Source organism: Rattus norvegicus, chromosome 13 (genome assembly GCF_021556685.1).
Source record: "Rattus norvegicus strain SHRSP/BbbUtx chromosome 13, alternate assembly SHRSP_T2T, whole genome shotgun sequence".
NCBI lineage: Eukaryota > Metazoa > Chordata > Mammalia > Rodentia > Muridae > Rattus > Rattus norvegicus.
Genome location: NC_141546.1, coordinates 47,680,192 through 47,699,620, shown reverse-complemented (window position 1 = coordinate 47,699,620; position 19,429 = coordinate 47,680,192). Strand labels below are relative to the sequence as shown.

General features: G+C 43.8%; 2 protein-coding genes and 1 pseudogene across 17 annotated transcripts in view; 2 read left to right on the top strand and 1 right to left on the bottom strand.

The window, feature by feature from the left end:
* Positions 1-2,998: 2,998 nt before the first annotated feature.
* On the bottom strand, positions 2,999-3,644 carry Ndufb10-ps1 (NADH:ubiquinone oxidoreductase subunit B10, pseudogene 1; annotated as a pseudogene).
* A 7,420-nt stretch (positions 3,645-11,064) lies between these two features.
* Zc3h11a (zinc finger CCCH-type containing 11A) overlaps positions 11,065-19,429 on the top strand; it is a 40,506-nt gene continuing 32,141 nt past the window's right edge. For 3 of the 16 annotated variants that reach the window (NM_001443640.1, NM_001047902.2, NM_001443627.1), the window contains 2 exon segments: positions 11,065-11,208; positions 18,295-18,354. The gene's annotated coding sequence lies outside the window, so the exon portion shown is untranslated. 16 annotated transcript variants of the gene reach the window in all.
* Zbed6 (zinc finger, BED-type containing 6) lies at positions 11,481-17,752 on the top strand. Its single transcript, NM_001398831.1, has one exon. It carries the CDS (start codon positions 12,842-12,844, stop codon positions 15,791-15,793), a length of 2,952 nt encoding a protein of 983 aa, NP_001385760.1. The 5' UTR covers positions 11,481-12,841; the 3' UTR covers positions 15,794-17,752.

Here is a 19,429-nt window from a genome sequence, read left to right as displayed (position 1 = left end):
GTGAGTCATTGGTCTGGTTCAAGGTCTCTGGTTTCTGTGATACCATTAATATTGAATCCTCATCAGGACTCCTCCTGGTTATTCTGTTGTTGGTTGTCATGGAGAACTTGCAGCTTTGGATCAGCAGGACCATCCCTTTCATGCATCCCAACTGTTCACAGATGACATAGATTTTTGGGATGGACCAATTCAGAGCCCTGGATCCGGGCCTGGGTGGTAGCTGAGCCTGTCAGCATGCGGGCTCTCCCTTATCAGACCCTCCAGGGTAAGCTCTCCAGCACTGCCCTGGCTAGACCATCAACAGGAAGTAGGCTCAGCTCTCCCGCGAGATCTCAGGCCCTCAGAGCAGCTCACCCGCACCCATGCCTCCAGAGCCAGCTCCATTGTGCTCCCCAGTTGAGGCGTGGGGCCATAAGTGCTGGGACTGGGATAGCTTGCCTGCTTTCACACCCTTGGGGTCGGCTCACCCATGACTGCACCATCAGAGCCAGATCTACTGTGTTGTCCAGGTGAGACGCAGGGCCCACTCTCCCGAGTGCTATGGCTGGTGAGGGGGCCGGGTCAATTCTGCACATCCCCTGAATATCCAAGTGGTCCCAGGCAGCTAACTTGACTGAGGATGTCCTCCATGTTCTCGGGTGGCAATATGAGCCATGGTTATCGACCCTTCTGCTGCTTAGCCACACACCCAGCCATGGCCCTCAGCGGCAGCTTGGGCTGAAACCTCGCCATGGCCCCAGGTGGCAGGGCTGGTCACTCACAACAGGCTTCTCCTCCGCACTCTCGAGTCTCCAGGTCCACCTCTCTTTCTCTCCTATCTGTTCACCACGTATTCCCAAACTGTGGTGACTCCCGTTGCAGGCTGGCGCTGGCGCCTGGGTGATATCCTCCATCCAGTGGGTGTCTACGGCGCACGGACCACCAAAGGCAGGTCTGTCAGTGGCAGGGCGATCTGCAGATCTCGGTCTTCCTCCTCTCCTGCGCGGTCTGCAGATCTCTGTCTGTCTTCTTCCTCTCCTGCTATGCTGCCTGGATTTGATTTGATTCGATTTCTATGAGCCCTTGGCATAAAACAGCTTTGGCCACCAAGCTTCATCAAGCTAAGATAAAGAAAGAACACCAGCAACACTTATAAGTATCTGCCCATTGTGTGGGTGCACGCGCATGCGTGCAGGGTTGGTAGGTGGCGGTGGTGGCTGTTTCATTTTTCTTAATGATTGAGTAATATTCCATTGTGTAAATGTCCCACACTTTCCTAATCTATTCATCAGTTTATAAATATCTAGGGATGTTTGCAAATTCTATTATGAATAGAGCAGCAAAAGGTTTCATACTTGTTCATCCACGGGCACAGCCGCTCTGTCCTAGGCAATGAGCCACCATACTCAGGACTCAGTCCTTGGACCCTAGAACATAGCTCATGGTGAGTGTCTAGCACGCACAAGGCTCTGGGTTTGATTTTCTAATGGGATTTTACAAGTGCTGAGCACGGGTTCTACGTCTGAGCTGTACCCTAGCTGCCCTGTCTTCCTCCTTTTAAAAAATATCTCAGATGGGGAGGGGAACACACATATAGAAGGAGAGGGGGAGGGGTTAGGGGGATGTTGACCTGGAAACCGGGAAAGGGAATAACAATTGAAATACCCAAATAAGAAATACCCAATTTAATAAAGATGGAGGGAAAAAAATCTCAGGGACGTTATTTCAGCATAAACTAAGAAATATGTACCTGAAGATGTTTTGTAGGTTCCCCAGGATTCTCATGATAAGCATTATTGATAAATACCAAGCCCATCTCCTAATCTGTAGTCCCTCTTACTTGTTTTTCCCTTTTTCTTCCTCCTAGCAAGATGTTCCAGTATGACACTGAATAAAAGGCTGAAGCCAGGCATGGTGGGGCACCCCTTTAATCCCAGCCCTTGAGAGGCAGAGGCAGGCAGATCACTGTGAGTTTGAGGCCAGCCCAGTCTCCAGAGTGAGTTCCAGGACAGCCAGGGCTACACGGAGAAATCTTGACTCAAACGAACAAACAAACAAGGATAAAAATATGATAGTGTAAAACCCCCAAGAGAATTGTTGCTGCTTCAGAATGGCCCTTCTTGCTGGAGGGTTTTTACCGGGTTTTGTATAGACATTCCTTATCCAGTTCAGCAAGTTTCCATCCCAAGGTATTTGGCGCTTTCTTTAGGAGTGCCGAGTTGTCATTTCTGCAGCCTGTTGATAAGATGAATTGCTTTGTCCAAGTTTTAAATCTTGGGCTAGGTTTACAGCCCTACCATAAATTCTAGTGGATCATAAAAGGGTGTGGCGGGGGGCATGGGGGGAAGCGAGCCACAGGTGCTTCCTTGGCCTCCATTTTTTTGCCGTCTTCTTTGACCTTCTGTTCTGCAGTCACGAGGGGTCCAGGTGCAACAGGTCTGACAGAGAAGCATCTCGTGATAAGGGTGGATGGAATCTTCCCCTGAAGCAACAGCTACTGAACTACCTCCTTCTTACAGAGGACAAGGCCCTCCAGACCGAGCAGACCACAGTCTGAACAGACCAATGAGAGAACTCATGGGCTGCCTCCCCCACCCCCATCCCCTCACGACCCAGCCCCCCCCCACCCTCCCCACTCTGTTCCTTCCCTTCCTTACAGTCTGGGCGCTCACATCAGTACATGGAAGATGGAGCTAAGGACTTCCCAATATAGTGATGCTGATTCAAATTCCTGGTTTCCTCCATTACTTTTTTGTGTTTGGCTTTTGGGCAAGTTGCTGGGTCTGATTTATTGGGGTCCTCAAAGTTGGGCTTGTGCACTAGAGCCCCAGGATCACATACCCCAGTGTTTTAGTATGTGGCAACATCAACTTTCTTTCTTTCTTTCTTTCTCTCTCTCTCTCTCTCTCTCTCTTTCTTTCTTTCTTTCTTTCTTTCTTTCTTTCTTTTTTTATTTTTGATGTCCAAGCCGGTCATTTTATTTCAGCAGTAGAATGAACAAGAGTTCTTGCCTGGCGTCCTAGGCGGCAGCGGTCTCCTTGGCAGCCTTCCTGTCCTCCAGCATCCTCTGCTTCTGCTTCGACAGGCACTTCCTGGCAGAATAGTAGGCTCCCAGGTCCAGGTAGCGGTCCTGGTAGGCTTTAGACACTTTGGCGAATTGCTCCAATTCCTTGGTACAGTTCTGCTGTGAGCTCTCTCCTTCCCTCTACGGACAAGCCTTAAGTCTCTCCTGGATGATGTTGAGGATTTCCTGGTCCACTCTGAAGTCCCTTCTCCATTGCATCTCATCCTCACAGATACACACGACACTATCCCCTTTGCATTCCGTGATGTCTGGCCCTCGACCGTACTGTCGGTGGTAGTAGGAGGTTCTGTTCTTGGCGTGCTGTTGTTCAATAAACTCTCACGAGGGTCATGGGCCGGTCCACGACGAGGTCGTAGACCTTCGTCAAGTAGGTGATGGGGTTGGGGATCAAGGTCTGCAGCAAGGGAGCAGGTGTGCAGCGTTGGGGCTCCAGGTACACATCCTTGTCCCAAGAGTCTGCCATGGCTTAAGCAAACCCCCGCCGACCTTCCACTCGTCCCGTGTCTGGATCCAATCAGCCTGCTAAGGACGTCTCAGCGGTCTTTTCTTTTTATTTATTTCATTTATTTATTTATTTTTGAGACAGCATCTCTCTACATAGCTCTGACTGTCTTGGAACTCACTACATAAATCAGATTAGTCTTGAAGGCACAGGAATCAGTCTATCTCTGTCTCCTGAATGCTGAGACTAAAGATAGGTCCTACCATGCCCACTTTTTTTTTTTTCTTTTTTTTTGGAGCTGGGGACCGATCCCAGGGCCTTGCACTTGCTAGGCAAGCGCTCTACCACTGAGCTAAATCCCCAACCCTCCATGCCCACTTTTTAACATGCATATTTTTAGTTTGGGTTTGGTTTTTGAGACAGGGTTTCTCTCTTATATTTTTGGTTGTGAGCCCAGTCTTTAATGGCTGAGCCACCTCTCAAGCCCCAGGGTTTTTCTCTATTAGGCCCTACCTTGCACTCACAGAGATCCACCTGCCCCTGCCTCCAGGCTCTGGGATTAAAAGTGTGTGCCACCACTGCCAGGTAGTTCAATGTGAATTTTTAACTTGAAGATTTTTTTAACCATGAATGTTCTCAATAACAACACGGATCGCCATTTTATGGTTGTATTCTTTTAATTAAAAATTGTATTTTTTGTATTTATGGTTGTTTTACTTACAAGTATGTCTGTGCAACACATGTATGTCTAGTGCCCTTGGAGTCTAGAAAATGTCACTGGATCCCCTGGAACTGGAATTATAGATGACCCTGAGCCACCCTGAACCTGGATCTTCTAGAAGAGCAGCCAGTGCTCTTAACTGCTGAGCCATCTCTCCATCCTGGCTATAATATTTAATATTTACTCCCGGTGGTATTTACAGGCATTAGGGACACCATGTTCTTATATATTATTTTTGCCCATGTGTGACTACAGCTATAAAAGAAACAACTCGAGTATTCTGCTAGCAGCCTTCAGATGAAGATGTAGAACTCTCAGCTCCTCCTGCACCATGCCTGCCTGGATGCTGCCATGTTCCTGCCTTGATGATAATGGACTGAACCTCTGAACCTGGCCAGAGGACCAGTCTTCTCCAGGGAAGGGGAGACTTAGAGACTCCTTGAAATAAGACATATTTGCTTGTTCTCAAGAGTCAGTCCTTGGGCTGGAGAGATGGCTCAGAGGCTCTTCCAGGGGTCCTGAGTTCAAATCCCAGCAACCACATGGTGGCTCACAACCATCTGTAATGGGATCTAATGTCCTCATCTGGTGTGTCTGAAGACAGCTGCAGTGTACTTATATATAATAAATAAATAAATCTTAAAAAAAAGAAACAGCTCAGTGTAGAATTGCTAAGTCAAAAGAGATTTTTAAAAACCAGTTTTCCCATAATAAAAGTAACCCATGTATAGTAAAATGATCTTAGAACCATAACAACATGATAAACAATAAAATGTAAACATCCTTCTGCCTCAGACATCCACCCCCGTTCTTGCCAGTTAACCCGTATTAGTATACCGTGACTAAGGTAAGGCCATCTTGTCCTGACTCCATTTTGTGTTTGCTTAGACACTTCTCAGTTTTCTACCCCACACCTTTAATGGTCATGTCTGCTGTGGCAATACATGTGGGCTTTCCATGACTACAACCATGCTCTAGATGTAGTAACCAAAAATATTAATGTTTATATAAACAAACTAGCTAAAGAAGGCATCAGTCAAAATTAATTGTCATGCTGTGTCTGAAGTAGCAATGATTTGTCAAAACAAATGTTTGAAGGTTGTTCTGACTTCATTTAACATATAACCACAAAGCCTTTTTTAAGAAGAACTTATTTATTCATTTAATGTATGTGAGTACATTGTCACCGTCCTCAAAGATACCAGAAGAGGACATCGGATCCCATTACAAATGCTTGTGAGCACCACGTGGTTGCTGGGAATTGAACTAAGGTCCTGTGGAAGAGCAGTCAGTGCTCTTAACCACTGAGCCATCTCTCCAGCCCTCAATAGGCCTTTCTTTGGCTACCTTACCTCTAAATAATGACACGAGTCTTATGTTTATTTAAAATAGTTTTAGACCTTTGGTTATTGTAGTTTCCTCTAGCTCTTTCATTATTACAATTTAACACAATTATTAATACAATTAATTAATATAAAGCTAATACAATTATTATAAATTAATACAATATTAACTTATCTACATTATTCTATGTCTGCTTTATGGCTTGTTACCTCTCGGTCTCTAGTGTGGGTCCACTTCTTCATCCGTGTGTCCAGCTGGCAAATGTTCTAGCCCCTGACTTTCCTGGAGTTCAGTCTCTCCCCAGAAGTCTTTCCTAGCCTGTCCTGCTTCGCTCCAGGCCTTCAGATTCTTCTTAAAACCAATCAGAAGGTGCAAGAGGGAGTGTTTACTAAATACAAGGCAAGTGCTGGGCAATTGGAATAACAATGTCGAAGTCCAGTCTGGAATCGGCTCTGGCGGCACAGAAATCAGCATCTGAAGAATACAAAGACAGTCTTTACCCAGTGCACAAAAAGATTATCCCTGCAAATGTCATTGTGATTTTTTTTGTGGGTTTTGCCTTTAAAAATATTGAACCCCTGAGCTTCAGCACTTTGAGGCATGAGCCTACTCCTCGTCACTGGTCAAAATTAAAAGACTCTTATAATTTTTTTTTTTTTGGTTCTTTTTTTCGGAGCTGGGGACCGAACCCAGGGCCTTGCGCTTCCTAGGCAAGCGCTCTACCACTGAGCTAAATCCCCAACTCCAAGACTCTTATAATCTTAACTGGCTTAATTACTGTAGTAGTCTGTTCTTATGTGGATTTATTACAGTAGATCTTTGTTGGCTTTTGAGACAGGGTCTCACTGTCTCCTTGGCTGGCAAGGCTCTCACTGTGTAAACCAGGCTGGCTTCATTTTTTCAGTGATAACTGGCATTAGTTATACTATTATGGTGCATGCCAGTGCATTTAACTTAATATTCTTTTAAAGAAAATTTTCTATGAACGAGTTAGTCTGTATCTATTGAAAACTGTTTATGTTTGCATTTTTGAAAAGAGAAATTCTGACCCATACCTTAAATCACTGACTTGAGAGAGAGAGGCAGAGAGATCAAGGAATTCAAAGTCACTCTTGGCTGCATCATGAGTTCAAAGACAGCCTGGACTCCCTGAGACAAGAGGGAGAAGAAAGAGGGGAGGAGGGTGGGGAAGAGATTTTCTGTGATTGGAAGGCAGTTAAAGGGAGAGCAAGAAGAGGCAGGAAAACTAAGATGGCAGCAGCTTGGGCAGTAAGTAATGGGTGTCAAAGGTTTGCACTCAGCAGCCATAATGGGGGTGTTGACAGAAATGCAGATGAAAGTCAGTCATGGGGGCACACACCTGCAATCCTGGCATCTGAAAGATGGGGGCACACACCTGCAGTCCTAGCACCTGAAAGATGCGGGCACACACCTGCAGTCCTAGCATCTGAAAGATGGGGGCACACACCTGCAGTCCCAGCATCTGAAAGATGGGGGGCACACACCTGCAATCCTAGCACCTGAAAGATGGGGGCACACACCTGCAGTCCTAGCACCTGAAAGATGGGGGCACACACCTGCAGTCCCAGCATCTGAAAGATGGGGGCACACACCTGCAGTCCTAGCACCTGAAAGATGGGGCACACACCTGCAGTCCCAGCACCTGAAAGATGGGGGCACACACCTGCAGTCCCAGCATCTGAAAGATGGGGGCACACACCTGCAGTCCCAGCATCTGAAAGATGGGGGCACACACCTGCAGTCCTAGCACCTGAAAGATGGGGGCACACACCTGCAGTCCCAGCATCTGAAAGATGGGGGCACACACCTGCAGTCCTAGCATGGACCAACTGTGAGCTAGGGATGTAGACTACACACCACAATAGATGCTATGTCGCTCAGTGACAGAGTGCTTGTCTAGAATGTGAGTCCTTCGGTTTGATGATGCACAGAAAAAATAGATATGTAGGAGGGGAAAGTCAGTAAGATGTCCCGTTTGAATAACGCCCTTGATATTGCCTGGTTTTCTAGCTTCAACATCTGGGCAGATGGCGGCTGATGCCACTTACTGAGACCAACACCCCAAAGAAACACTATGTTGTGGTCGCGTTCCATTGCTGGGAGAGACACAATGACCAAGTCAACCCTTAGGAAAGAAAGCATTTATTTGGGGGCTGGCTTACAGTTTCAGAGGTTTAGACCATTCTCCTCAGGGTGGATGGCATGGTAAACACTGGTAGACATGGTGCTGGAGAAGGAGCCGAGAGTTGTATACTCATCCACGAGCAGCGAGAGTGAGGGGGAGACATGCTTGGCCCGGTGTGGACTTTAGAAAGCTCAAAGCTCATCCCTAGTGAGGACTGAGAAGTGACACACTTCTTACAAGGAGGCCATACCGCCTTTGTTGTGTTCTGGTTTGTTTTGTTTCTCTGAGACAGGGTTTCTCTGTGTAGCCTTGGCTGTCCCAGAGCTTGTTCTGTAGAACAGACTGGTCTTGAACTTATTGACATTCACCTGCCTCTGCCCTCCAACCATTCCGGTGCTGGGATCAAAGGGCATGATTTGTTTGTTTTTGTTTTGTTTTGTTTTAAAGAACTCAGTTCCTAATCTGTCTAATACTTTCAAGTAGTGTCACTAACTGATTCAATGACTTTGATTCAATGATATTGATTCAAATGGCTAAACATTCAAATATGTGAGCCTCTGGGGGCCATTCTTATTCAAACCACCACATTCTACACTGTGATCTCCATTGCACACTTCTTTCTCTTGGCTTGGTTTCACACTGGGCCTGCAGCTTTCCTTGATAGGTATCCCATAGCTCTGGCATCTTCATTATCCAGGGGTTTCCAAAACAATCTAGGCCTCCCCTTCACAGCTTCACACAATGACTTCTCTGGACCTCCCCAGAGGGAGATTCCACAACCCCTGACTCTAAAGCCAGACGGACCCACCTGTCAAAAGCTGCCAACTTCTGCTGCTGGAATGGGGCTTCCTTGGTTCAATTATGATCACATCAACTTTCCTTTGTTGACTTCCTTCACTGCTTGGGTTTTCCTTTCATTCTTCCACACAAATTAGAAGGTAGAGATTGAAAATCAGTCAGTAAAGTCAGATTTCGGAAGGAGCTTCCAAATGTAGTTTGGGGTCCAAAAGTTTGAGGATTTTTTTTTTCACACACAAAAAAAAAAATCTGAATTCTGGGCTGAGAAGATAGTGTCCTGAGTAAATGCTGACCCCAGGATCTCAAGGCCCTGAGCTTGATTCTTAAAACCCATGGGAAAACTCAGGCATGCAGTGGGATTACTATCCCAACACTTGTGAGACTGCAGTGGGTGGGGTCCTGGGGCTTGCTGGCCTGCCTGCAGTTCCGGGACTGTGAGAGATGGTGAGAGGACAATGGCATCTAAGGGACGACCCATGAAACAATCCTCTAATTTCCACAGGCCCACACCCATGCGCCCCGCACCTCTGGCAATCTAAATCTCTGGTGAGTGTTCCCACCCCGCTCTGCTCTCTTTCTTTCTCTCCTGCTCTCATTGAAAACCTCAGAAGACATGCCAATACTCGGCCCGCATTCCATCCCTTCTAGGTAAGAAAGGGCTGCAGTGAAGAATTACTAAATGCTTGAGTTATAGTCTACACACACACACACACACACACACACACACACACACACACACACACACACACCTATCTGGATCGTGTAAGAATTGATCTGTCTAAACCATGGCTTGATGTGTGGCTGTGTGCACTGTCTGGGAAACACTACATCTTCATGAGAACTCCACACTGCCATATGGCCAGGGAGCATACCCTATTTTGGAATTCTCCAATGCCAAACTAGTACAGTTATCTAAATATAGCTGAAGCCGAGCTGCACAGGCCTGTAGGGGCTGCAGCTGGGAATCTACGGCAGAACAATTACTTCACGGCCAGTCTGAGCTACAGAGTGAGACTGTTTCAAAATACAGTAACAAGGTCCCCCCCACCAAAAAGAACCAAACCAGTTAGCAAAATCAATAAACAAAGGTTTTGAGAGCACCCTGGCTGGCCCTGTGTAGGCTTGTCTGTCATTATGACTTAAAGTTACAAGGCCCGATGCCATTTGTTGTGTTGTGTTGTGTTGTGTTGTATTGTGTTGTGTGTAGCCCTGGCTGTCCTGGAACTCTGTAGACTAGGCTGACTTTGCACCCAGAGATCCCCTGCCTCTACCTCCTGAATGTTGGGATTAAAGGCATGCATCACTATACCAGGCCCAGAGGTCATTAAAAATTACCTATGCGTGTCTGTCTGTCTGTGTATATGTACGTCTGTGTGTCTTGTGTCTGTCTGTCTTCATATTAAAAGGAAAAGTACAGGCTGTGAATAATGAGAGGCAATTGCTTGTATTTTTTCCTTCTTGTCTCTCAACCTTAATAAATTCCTCCTTCCCCACTTTATACCTTCCAGACACCCCAACCTGGGGATTGAACTTTGAGCCCTGGCTCCCCTTACGATTTTATTTTCACTGTTTAAATTACTACTGCTGATGGGTGTGCCTGACATGGTATACCTTTAAATGTCAGAGGACAACTTTATGGATTCCAGGGATCTAATTGAGGTGCACACGGGAAGTGCTTTACACATTGTGATATCTTGTAAATTTTTTATTAAGCAAGGATTATTTTTCTAAAACAAACAAAGCAAAACTAGCCAGGCATGATACCAGATGCCCGTGGCCCTAGCACTCAAGAAGCAGAGAAAGAATTGCTACAGATTGGAGGCTAGCCTGGTCTACAGAGCAAGTTCCAGGATAGGGGTTCATAGTGTGTCTCTGTCTCAAAAGATCAAAACAATATTTAATATTTAATCTATGTGATTAAATAAAGGAAAGCACCCAGAGCAGAACTTCTGCTATGGAAATCCTTCAACTTTGCAAGAGAAAAGTAGTTTTTTGTTTGTCTTTTAATGGTAGTTTGTTTTTTTGTTTTTGTTTTTGTTTTTGTTTTTGTTTTTGTTTTTTTGTGATATAGGACTCTCTAAATAGTCCTGGCTATTTGGGAACTCACTATATAGACCTGGCTGTTCTCAAACTCACACTTACTTGCCTCTGCTTCTCAAGTGCTGGGATTAAAGGCGTGCTCCACTGCCATAACCGGCCAGTTCCGCGCTAATTTTTAATTCAATGTATATCAGGTTTGGAAGACTCATTACACAAACCCTGGTTAACATAAATCTAATGTTTGACAGCTGGTAGACAGGTTTCTTGCTTATCGCCCTGATTTTACAGCAAAACAAGACTTTCGTGAACAATAATTTCCTGAGAGGCATCCGGGTTCACAGAAAGAAAGTCTGGTCTCCGCGCCTCCGTGACACGTGACCCTATGACCCAAGAAGCCATCTTAAGGCTCGCCTCATAGAGGAAACTACACCTCCCAGAATGCCTGCGCTTTGCGTCGTGCTGGCACTTTTACTGGCCCAGCCTTAAAGCCGAGCCTGTAGCCGGGCGCCATCTTTGACGCTGGCAGTCTTGGGTTTCTGCTTGTTCGGCTGCTGTGAGGACGGCGGGCGACCGCAGCTAAGAAAAGAGATAGACGTGGCAGCACGCGGGAGTCGGAGACATTGTCATCGGTTCGGTAAAGTTTCTGTTCTCTGGTAACTAGACCCGTTTTTTGATTCCCGGGTGACTTGGGGCCTGGGAGGGAGAAGAGGGCGAGGGGAGTGGCAGCGGCCTCCCCTCGCCCGAGTTTCGGCCTAGCCCGGGAAGTCCGAGCCGGGCCCATCAGCCCGGCAGCTACCGGGACTCCCGCCGGCGGCCCTGGCCTGCTGGGCTCCTAACCAGACTCCAGCTCACTTTCCCACCCTCCCTGCCCCCACCCGCTTCGCCCCACCCCCACGGCGCCTGCTCCCTTACTTACCAACCTCTTCCCCTCCCCCCCACATCCGGTGTTCCCGAACTGGGATCCCCGGGTAGCCCCCTAAAAGCGACTGTTTCGGACCCTCGGAAGGGGAACTGACTAGGTTGCTTTCTTCCCGGAATCAGTTTCTTTAGTTAGCTGACCCTCCCTTCCTAGATCAGAACAAGTGCCTGGACCCGAGTTTACCTACTCTCCTTCTTCTTTAGGGTCCCACTACTTTGGAGATTTTCGCATATTCCACATACATAGTCGAATTCTGGTGTCCTATTCCATACCCCATTCTAGTTACTCTCCCGCCCAAGCCCTCATCATCGAAGTCAAGAGCTACAGGGACTCTTCGTTCTTGTAGGATTGGTGAGACCGTAAGAAGAACACCCCTTAGACGCCCATAATCGGTGCGGATCCCCATGGGGAAGGCTCGTTTTGTTGACATCTACCAGGCTTTGGTTCTGAACCCAGAGAAGGCGGCTGTGGAGCTAGGGAATAGCCATGCTTTTGTAGGGTAAACGTGTTGGTATTGAGGGGAGGGGAGAGGGAATCCACGGAAAAGGAATGGAAGTGGTTTAAAGCTCATTTTAGTTTGGCTACTCATAGAATGTCAGCTTATGAGTTATTTACAGGTTGTAATGTTGCTTCGGGCTAAAAATATGAACTCTTGGTAGAAACCGTAAATGAAGGATATAGCTTATCTTGTTTTGAAATTTTTTTCCAGTTAATTTTTTTTCCAGCCACCTACATCTTTCAAAATATCAGAACAGAAAGGGCATAGCTAGCGTTTACTGCTAATGCCTAGTATGTGGAATCTGATTTAGATTTCCAGAATTGACTTTTTTGGGTTGTATTGGCAAATCGGTCTTAAATGGTGACTGTTGAGTGATGCACTATGTTTAAGTGAGGTTTCCTGAAAATATTCCCAAAATCAAGGGGAAATCAGTGTTGTTGTCATGTGGATTCATTAAAAGTACATATTTTAAGAACTGAAGGCGTTTCGCCAGATGAAGTTCTTGATTCGGCAGCAAGAACATGAACCTGCCATTTGGAAGACTTGACCTTTAGCTGCTCCAGATCCCATGACTGTGGGAAAATGGGCCTCAGTTCTCTTTTCTATAACATAAGGACACTGGACGATTTGAATTTGGAAAGTTAAAAGAACTCCTAAAGCCTTGCAAGACATAGTTTGGGAATGTTCTCCATTGCTGCCATTTTTCCTCCAAAAATAACCTGGCTTGGAAGTCATTGGTTGAAAGGGAACTTGACTCCCCATAGAAACTGGAGGGAAGGTAACACAAGTGGAGAGGGACAGCTGTATTTCTGCCAGAGTAAGAAACCCACCGAAAGGTTCTGGTACGGATTTTGGAGACATAAAGAGAATGAGTGTATGTACTTTGAGTGTACCAGTTTCCTCGATCTCTCCTGGCAGAAGATGCAGTGCTTTTAGTGATGCTGGGGTTCTGGGGTGTGTTTCCATTAATTCAAATACAGATGAAGACGGTGTGCTAGAGGGAAAGATGGTGGCAGAAGGATCGAATAAAGAGACAAAATTGCCTGCTAAAAAGAAAAGAAAGAAGGGTTTGCGAATTAAGGGGAAAAGACGCCGAAAAAAATTGATTCTTGCCAAAAAGTTTAGTAAGGATTTGGGGTCTGGGAGACCTGTTGCAGATGCCCCTGCTTCGTTAGCTTCCAGTGCCGCTGAGCAAGATGAAGAAAGTCTTTTTGATGGCAATATAGAAAAGCAAATCTATCTGCCTAGTACCCGGGCCAAAACCTCCATCGTGTGGCACTTCTTTCATGTTGACCCCCAGTACACCTGGAGAGCTGTTTGTAACCTGTGTGAGAAAAGTGTCAGCAGGGGAAAGCCAGGCAGCCATCTTGGCACATCTACTCTTCAAAGGCATCTTCAGGCAAGGCATTCTCCTCACTGGACTAGGGCCAACAAGTTTGGAGTCACTAATGGGGAGGAGGACTTTTCCTTGGATTTGTCGTTGTCTCCTTCTTCTCCTGGAAGCAATGGAAGCTTTGAGTATATTCCTACTGATTCATTAGATGAAAACAGAATGGGTAAGAAACGTGATAAATCGGCATCTGATGCCCTGAGGGCAAAAAGAGGGCGCTTTCTCATCAAAAGCAACATTGTCAAGCATGCCTTAATTCCCGGAACGAGAGCCAAGACATCTGCAGTTTGGAATTTTTTTTATACTGATCCGCAGCACATCTCAAGAGCTGTGTGTAACATATGTAAAAGAAGTGTGAGCCGTGGTAGGCCAGGTTCTCACTTAGGAACTTCAACACTTCAACGACATCTTCAGGCCACACATCCCATCCACTGGGCTGTTGCCAACAAAGACAGTGGTGCTATTGGGAATGGATTAGACGAGACTGAGACAGAGAGCGGTGATCTCTTGAACGATACTTTGCATGGAGAGAAGTCATCAGGCAGCCAAGATTTAACAGCTGAGGACCTCAGTGACTCTGATGATACAGATGAACCTCCTGTTTTAGAGGTTGAAAATAGATCTGAGAGCCCGATTCCTGTTGCAGAGCAAGATAATCTGGCGCACACACAAGAGAGAGAAACGACGACAGACACACATTGTGAAGATGCAGCCTCAAGTCAAATAAGTCAGGCAGTTATTCAAATGATTGTGGAGGATCTGCATCCTTACAACTATTTCTCTACCCCAGCTTTTCAAAGATTTCTACAGATTGTTGCTCCCGACTATAGATTGCCATCAGAGACTTACTTTTTCACCAAAGCCGTACCTCAGTTATACGATTCTGTTAGAGAAAAAATTTTCTTAACTTTAGAGAATGTTCAAAGCCAAAAGATCCACCTTACTGTTGACATATGGACTCATGACCCTTCCACTGACTATTTCATTGTGACTGTACACTGGGTCTCTTTGGAAACTGCATCTTCTCCCAGTAATGGTGGGACTCCCAATTTTAGAAAGTGGGCAGTACTTTGTGTTACAGGTTTAGCCAAAGACTGTTTGATAACTAACATTTTACAAGAATTAAATGACCAGATTGGTCTGTGGCTTTCTCCTAACTTCCTTATCCCTAGCTTCATTGTTTCTGATAATTCTTCTAATGTGGTACATGCAATCAAAGGTGGTGGCTTTACCCATGTGCCATGCTTCCTGCATTGTCTAAATATAGTGATTCAGGACTTCTTCTGTGAGCACAAAAGCATTGAGAATATGTTAGTGGCTGCTAGGAAAACCTGCCATCATTTTAGCCATTCTGTCAAGGCCCGCCAGATACTACAAGAATTCCAAAATGATCACCAGCTTCCATGGAAGAATCTGAAGCAGGATGAAACTGGCCACTGGATTTCCACCTTTTACATGTTAAAATGGCTCTTAGAGCATTGCTACTCTGTTCACCATAGTCTGGGCAGAGCCAGCGGAGTTGTACTTACCTCCCTTCAGTGGACTCTAATGACATACGTTTGTGATATTCTTAAGCCATTTGAGGAGGCCACCCAGAGAGTGAGTGTGAAGACAACAGGACTGAATCAGGTGCTACCCATAATCCATCATCTCCTCTTTTCCCTGCAGAGACTCAGAGAAGATTTTCAAGTCAGAGGTATTACTCAGGCCCTCAATCTGGTGGACAGTTTATCTTTGAAACTTGAAAGCGATGCCTTACTAAGTGCCATGCTCAAATCCAAGCATTGTATCTTGGCTACTTTGTTAGATCCTTGTTTTAAGAACAGTTTGGAGGACTTTTTTCCTCAAGGTGCTGATTTAGAAACTTACAAACAGATCCTCGCAGAAGAGGTTTGTAATTATATGGAATCTTCGCCTGGGGCCTGCCAGATTGCAAGTTCAGAAGCATCTGGCCCTTTAGTTAGATTAGGGACTGATTCATTTACTTCTATAAAAGAAGGCACCTCCAGTGCAGGTTCTATGGATAGTTCAGCCGCAGACAGTGTTGCTATTGGGAGCAGAAGCTTCTTGTTCCCCTCTGCAGTAGCCGTAGTAGATGAATACTTTAAAGAGAAGTATTCAGAGCTCTCAGGAGGTGATGACCCTTTGGTTTACTGGCAGAGGAAGGTGAGCATATGGCCAGCCTTGACCCAAGTTGCCATTCAGTATCTGAGTTGCCCCATGTGTAGTTGGCAATCTGAATGCATGTTTACCACAAATAGCCACTTTCATCCAAAGCAGATCATGAATATGGACTTTGATAATATAGAGCAGCTCATATTTCTGAAAATGAACTTGGAGAATGTTAACTACGACTATTCTACATTGATTCTGAGCTGGGACCCTGAAAATAAGGCTGTTCAGAACAATGAAAAAGAAATACTACCTTAATTTCTTTTACTATTTCCTACTTAAAATGGGCAGCTTTTGCTATATTATTATCTTATTGCTGTTGTTATCATATGTAGTCATACTATTTATCCTTTAAAAAATAGCTGGGTGTGGTCACAGTGCCAATAGTCCTGGCCATTAGAGACACTGAGGCTGGATTATGACTTTAGCACATGAGTTTGAGACCAGCCCAGGCAACAAAAATGAAAAACCTGGGGAAATCGAAAATTACAGAAAGGCTGAAAACTCCGCAGAGGCAGTGTAACGATGATAAGATGAAGGTTAACTTTGAAGATTTCACAGTTGTAACTCAGCATAACTAACATCTATTAAAGTGTCATTTGTATCACTAGCGAGAGGTCGATGTATTGAGAACATATGGTGCAGCGTTGAAGGACTTAGGTATTTCTGGTTGGTAGATTGAGCTTCCAACATGGAAGATTTGGTTACCCAAGAATTATGATTTGTATAAATACAGTGATTCAGGACTTCTATGAGCACAGACGTGTTTAGAATGTGTTAGTGACTGCATTAACGTATTCTTTCCCTTCCCTGTTTTTAAATTTCTTTAAAACCCCTGACACAGCTTGACATGAAAACCCACAACATTGTTTCCTATTTAGTAATTCATAATTGCCTCACACTGGTCAGTAAATAATGTCAGATTACTGGGTATGATGGAATTGTCTTTTATATTTAAGGTTGAGTCTATATAAAAGGGAACATTACAAAACAATTAGAAAAAAATGACTTTTGGTCTTTGATTTGCTTTTTATAATGTAGTACAAAACAGGGATTATATAGGTGCCTTTAAATAACCTATCAGTAAAAAATATTAGATGTCTGTAAAAATCAAAGAACATGATGGAATTCAGGATTCAAGCCTCATGAACGTGGCAGGCCCCATATGAGTTTCCCAGAGAATATTTCTATAGTTTGTTCATTTTTTTTTAAAGGGTGCTTCTGGTCCGTAGCTCAGTATTCCTCCCTGAAGTCTGGGCCACTGTATTTTTAACTGTGTTAGGCGTCATTGCTGAAATGAGCGAGCCGTCTCAGTGGCCTGTCAGGTGCCTTTCCACTCCAGAGTCTGTTTCTGTGACTGAGTGGGAGGCCAGAAAATGATGACGTTTAGTAAGTCTATTAGCTGTTTCAGACTGAATAACTAATGGGAGATCCCAATTTTTCCTTTCTTTCATTTTAGATTTGGGGATATTCCCTGCCCAAAAAATTCCTGGAAAATTGACTAGTATTAAGTGTGAGTAAAAGGTGTCCACTTTTTTTTAAGTCTTGATTTTAGTTTTGTCTTGGATAGTATTTGGCAAGATTTAGCCTAGAAAGTATGTAGTGTTTATTACATAAGAAGCAAGTGGCTTTGTTACTGGGCTGGTTTTGAAACTCATTTCTGTGTATTAAAATAACTTAAATTTTTTTATTTTAAATTCTTAAATGGTAAATGTGAAGTGAAATTTCATCTCCCCCAAATTTACCCTTTACCAACTGGAGTGAAGTCTTTAGCTCTAATCATCAATTATCAGGAAACCTTTGCAGGGCCAGCATTGAATGCCATACCAGTGATGCTTGTGTTGATATAAAGGAAGAAGAATAGCTTCCTTTAGCATCTCTGTGCTTCGCCCGAGCTGCTTCAGAATGGCTCTAATGCTGCTCTGCCTTCTTCAGCTCGCTGCCCCACTCTGTAGTTCCTCTGTAACTATATGCTTTTACCTTTTTTGGTTAAACACTCCCTGACGATGACTGTTAACAGACCATATACATTGACATATATGTATCTATCAGTACATCCATATATATGGATTTCTCTTCATCTTGATTTTGTGGCTGGGTAAAATTTAATAACATTAACTTCATGGTACTTTGGTATAAGAGTAAGTTCACTATTTTTATATTGAACCCAAATCTAAAGGCTTTTATATTATATTTTAAAAGAATAATTACCCAAATGTTTTATTTCTATACATTTGTGTGTGTATAAGCCTGTTAGTATATATTATATGGATATTATATACATAAAACACTTTATATTTTTACATACAGTATGCTTTTATTATACAGATAATAAAGATGGGGGAAGGTTTCTGTTTTTTTTCTTAATAGGTGAAGAAATCTTGAAGACCAGAAATTGGATCTTATTGAATTTTGGTGGTGTTTTTACCTTTTTTTTTTTTTCTTTTTTCTTTTTTTCGTCTTTTTATTTTTAAATTATAATGCTCAGCTATGGAAGATGGATTTTTTTTTTTAATTCTTTGAATTTTAAGTTCATCTTTAAATGAACTTTTTTTGGCTTTTTTTGAGGAGATAGCTAATGCTAGCTGTCTCCAGTCTGACAGAGGTTATGCAAATGGACTTAATCTTCCAGGAGTTGTTTTAAAAACACATCCTGTGTTTCAATTGTGGCTGAGAGGTTTCCTTGGCAATGTGAGGAAGAAAATTCTTTCTACCTCATTATTATTAATTCATGGATTGAGTGTTGGTTCGACCTACAGGCGTAATAGCTTGGAACTGAGTGAAGACACAGATGTTCCTGTTGAGAGCAACCAGCTAATGTAAGTGGGGATGGGGCTTTGTCATGAAAAGAGTACACTGTAGTTTAAGGCATGCTGGACTAGTAACATTCAAAAGCCATTGTCCACGCTTTAACTCTTGTAATCTTTTTAAATAAGCTTTTAATTATTTTGGATGGAAACTATCCTTTCTTTCTGGAGCTAAGGTGATATTCTATAATCTGTTTCCTTTGAGAAAAACCATCATTAATTCATTACTGAATACCTCCTTGTCCAGCTAAGTGTCTTTATTTTGTCTTTGCAGTGGCTATATAGCATGTATTTCACAGTGTGGATGTGCCATAATGTAATGTATCACTTGTTGTTTGACATTAACAAAAGCCCTGCATCCAGTAAGTTGGATGCATGTATCTGTGTAAACTTAGAACCAGTTCATTCACAGAATAGTTACTTTACTCAGAAGAACTGCTGACAATTTACTGAACAGCTGAGGCCTTCCTTACCTGTGGAAGCTCATGATTGTATCCTTTTTAGTAAAAATAGCAAATCTTTTTGATGGGTCATTGCTATATAAATGTTTTCTCCTTATTTTGTTAATGGGTTTTAACTGTAGTATTATAGAAAAGGTATTTTCACTCAGCATATTAAAAAAGATTTTTATATATTGTGTATTCATATACATATATTTAAGGACTACAGTTGCATGACATGACCACTCTACAAGTAGGGAAGACTTCATCAGATGGGGCTTTTTGCTGACTGCAGTTGTGGGTTCTGAGTGTGCTTTACTCTAAGGATCTGACACTTATGTTACCATGGCAGTTTAAGGAGACTTTTTCTCAATTGACTGACTTTATTGTTAATTTCAAACTTTCTTGCAACCAAATTCATTACCTTTTTGCATTACTGCTTTGTGTAGTTGCTCATAGTCTGTGTTTAACCATTTTATACTTACTGTACAGTCAGGTAGAGCACAACTCTTCCACTCCTTTTTTATTTCTGGGTGCATGTGTGCTATGTATGTGTGTATATACATGTTTGCATGTTTGAGCATGCATGTGGAGGCCCCAAGATTATGTTGATCGCACTGGTCCGGATCTCACTGGTGAGCATGTCT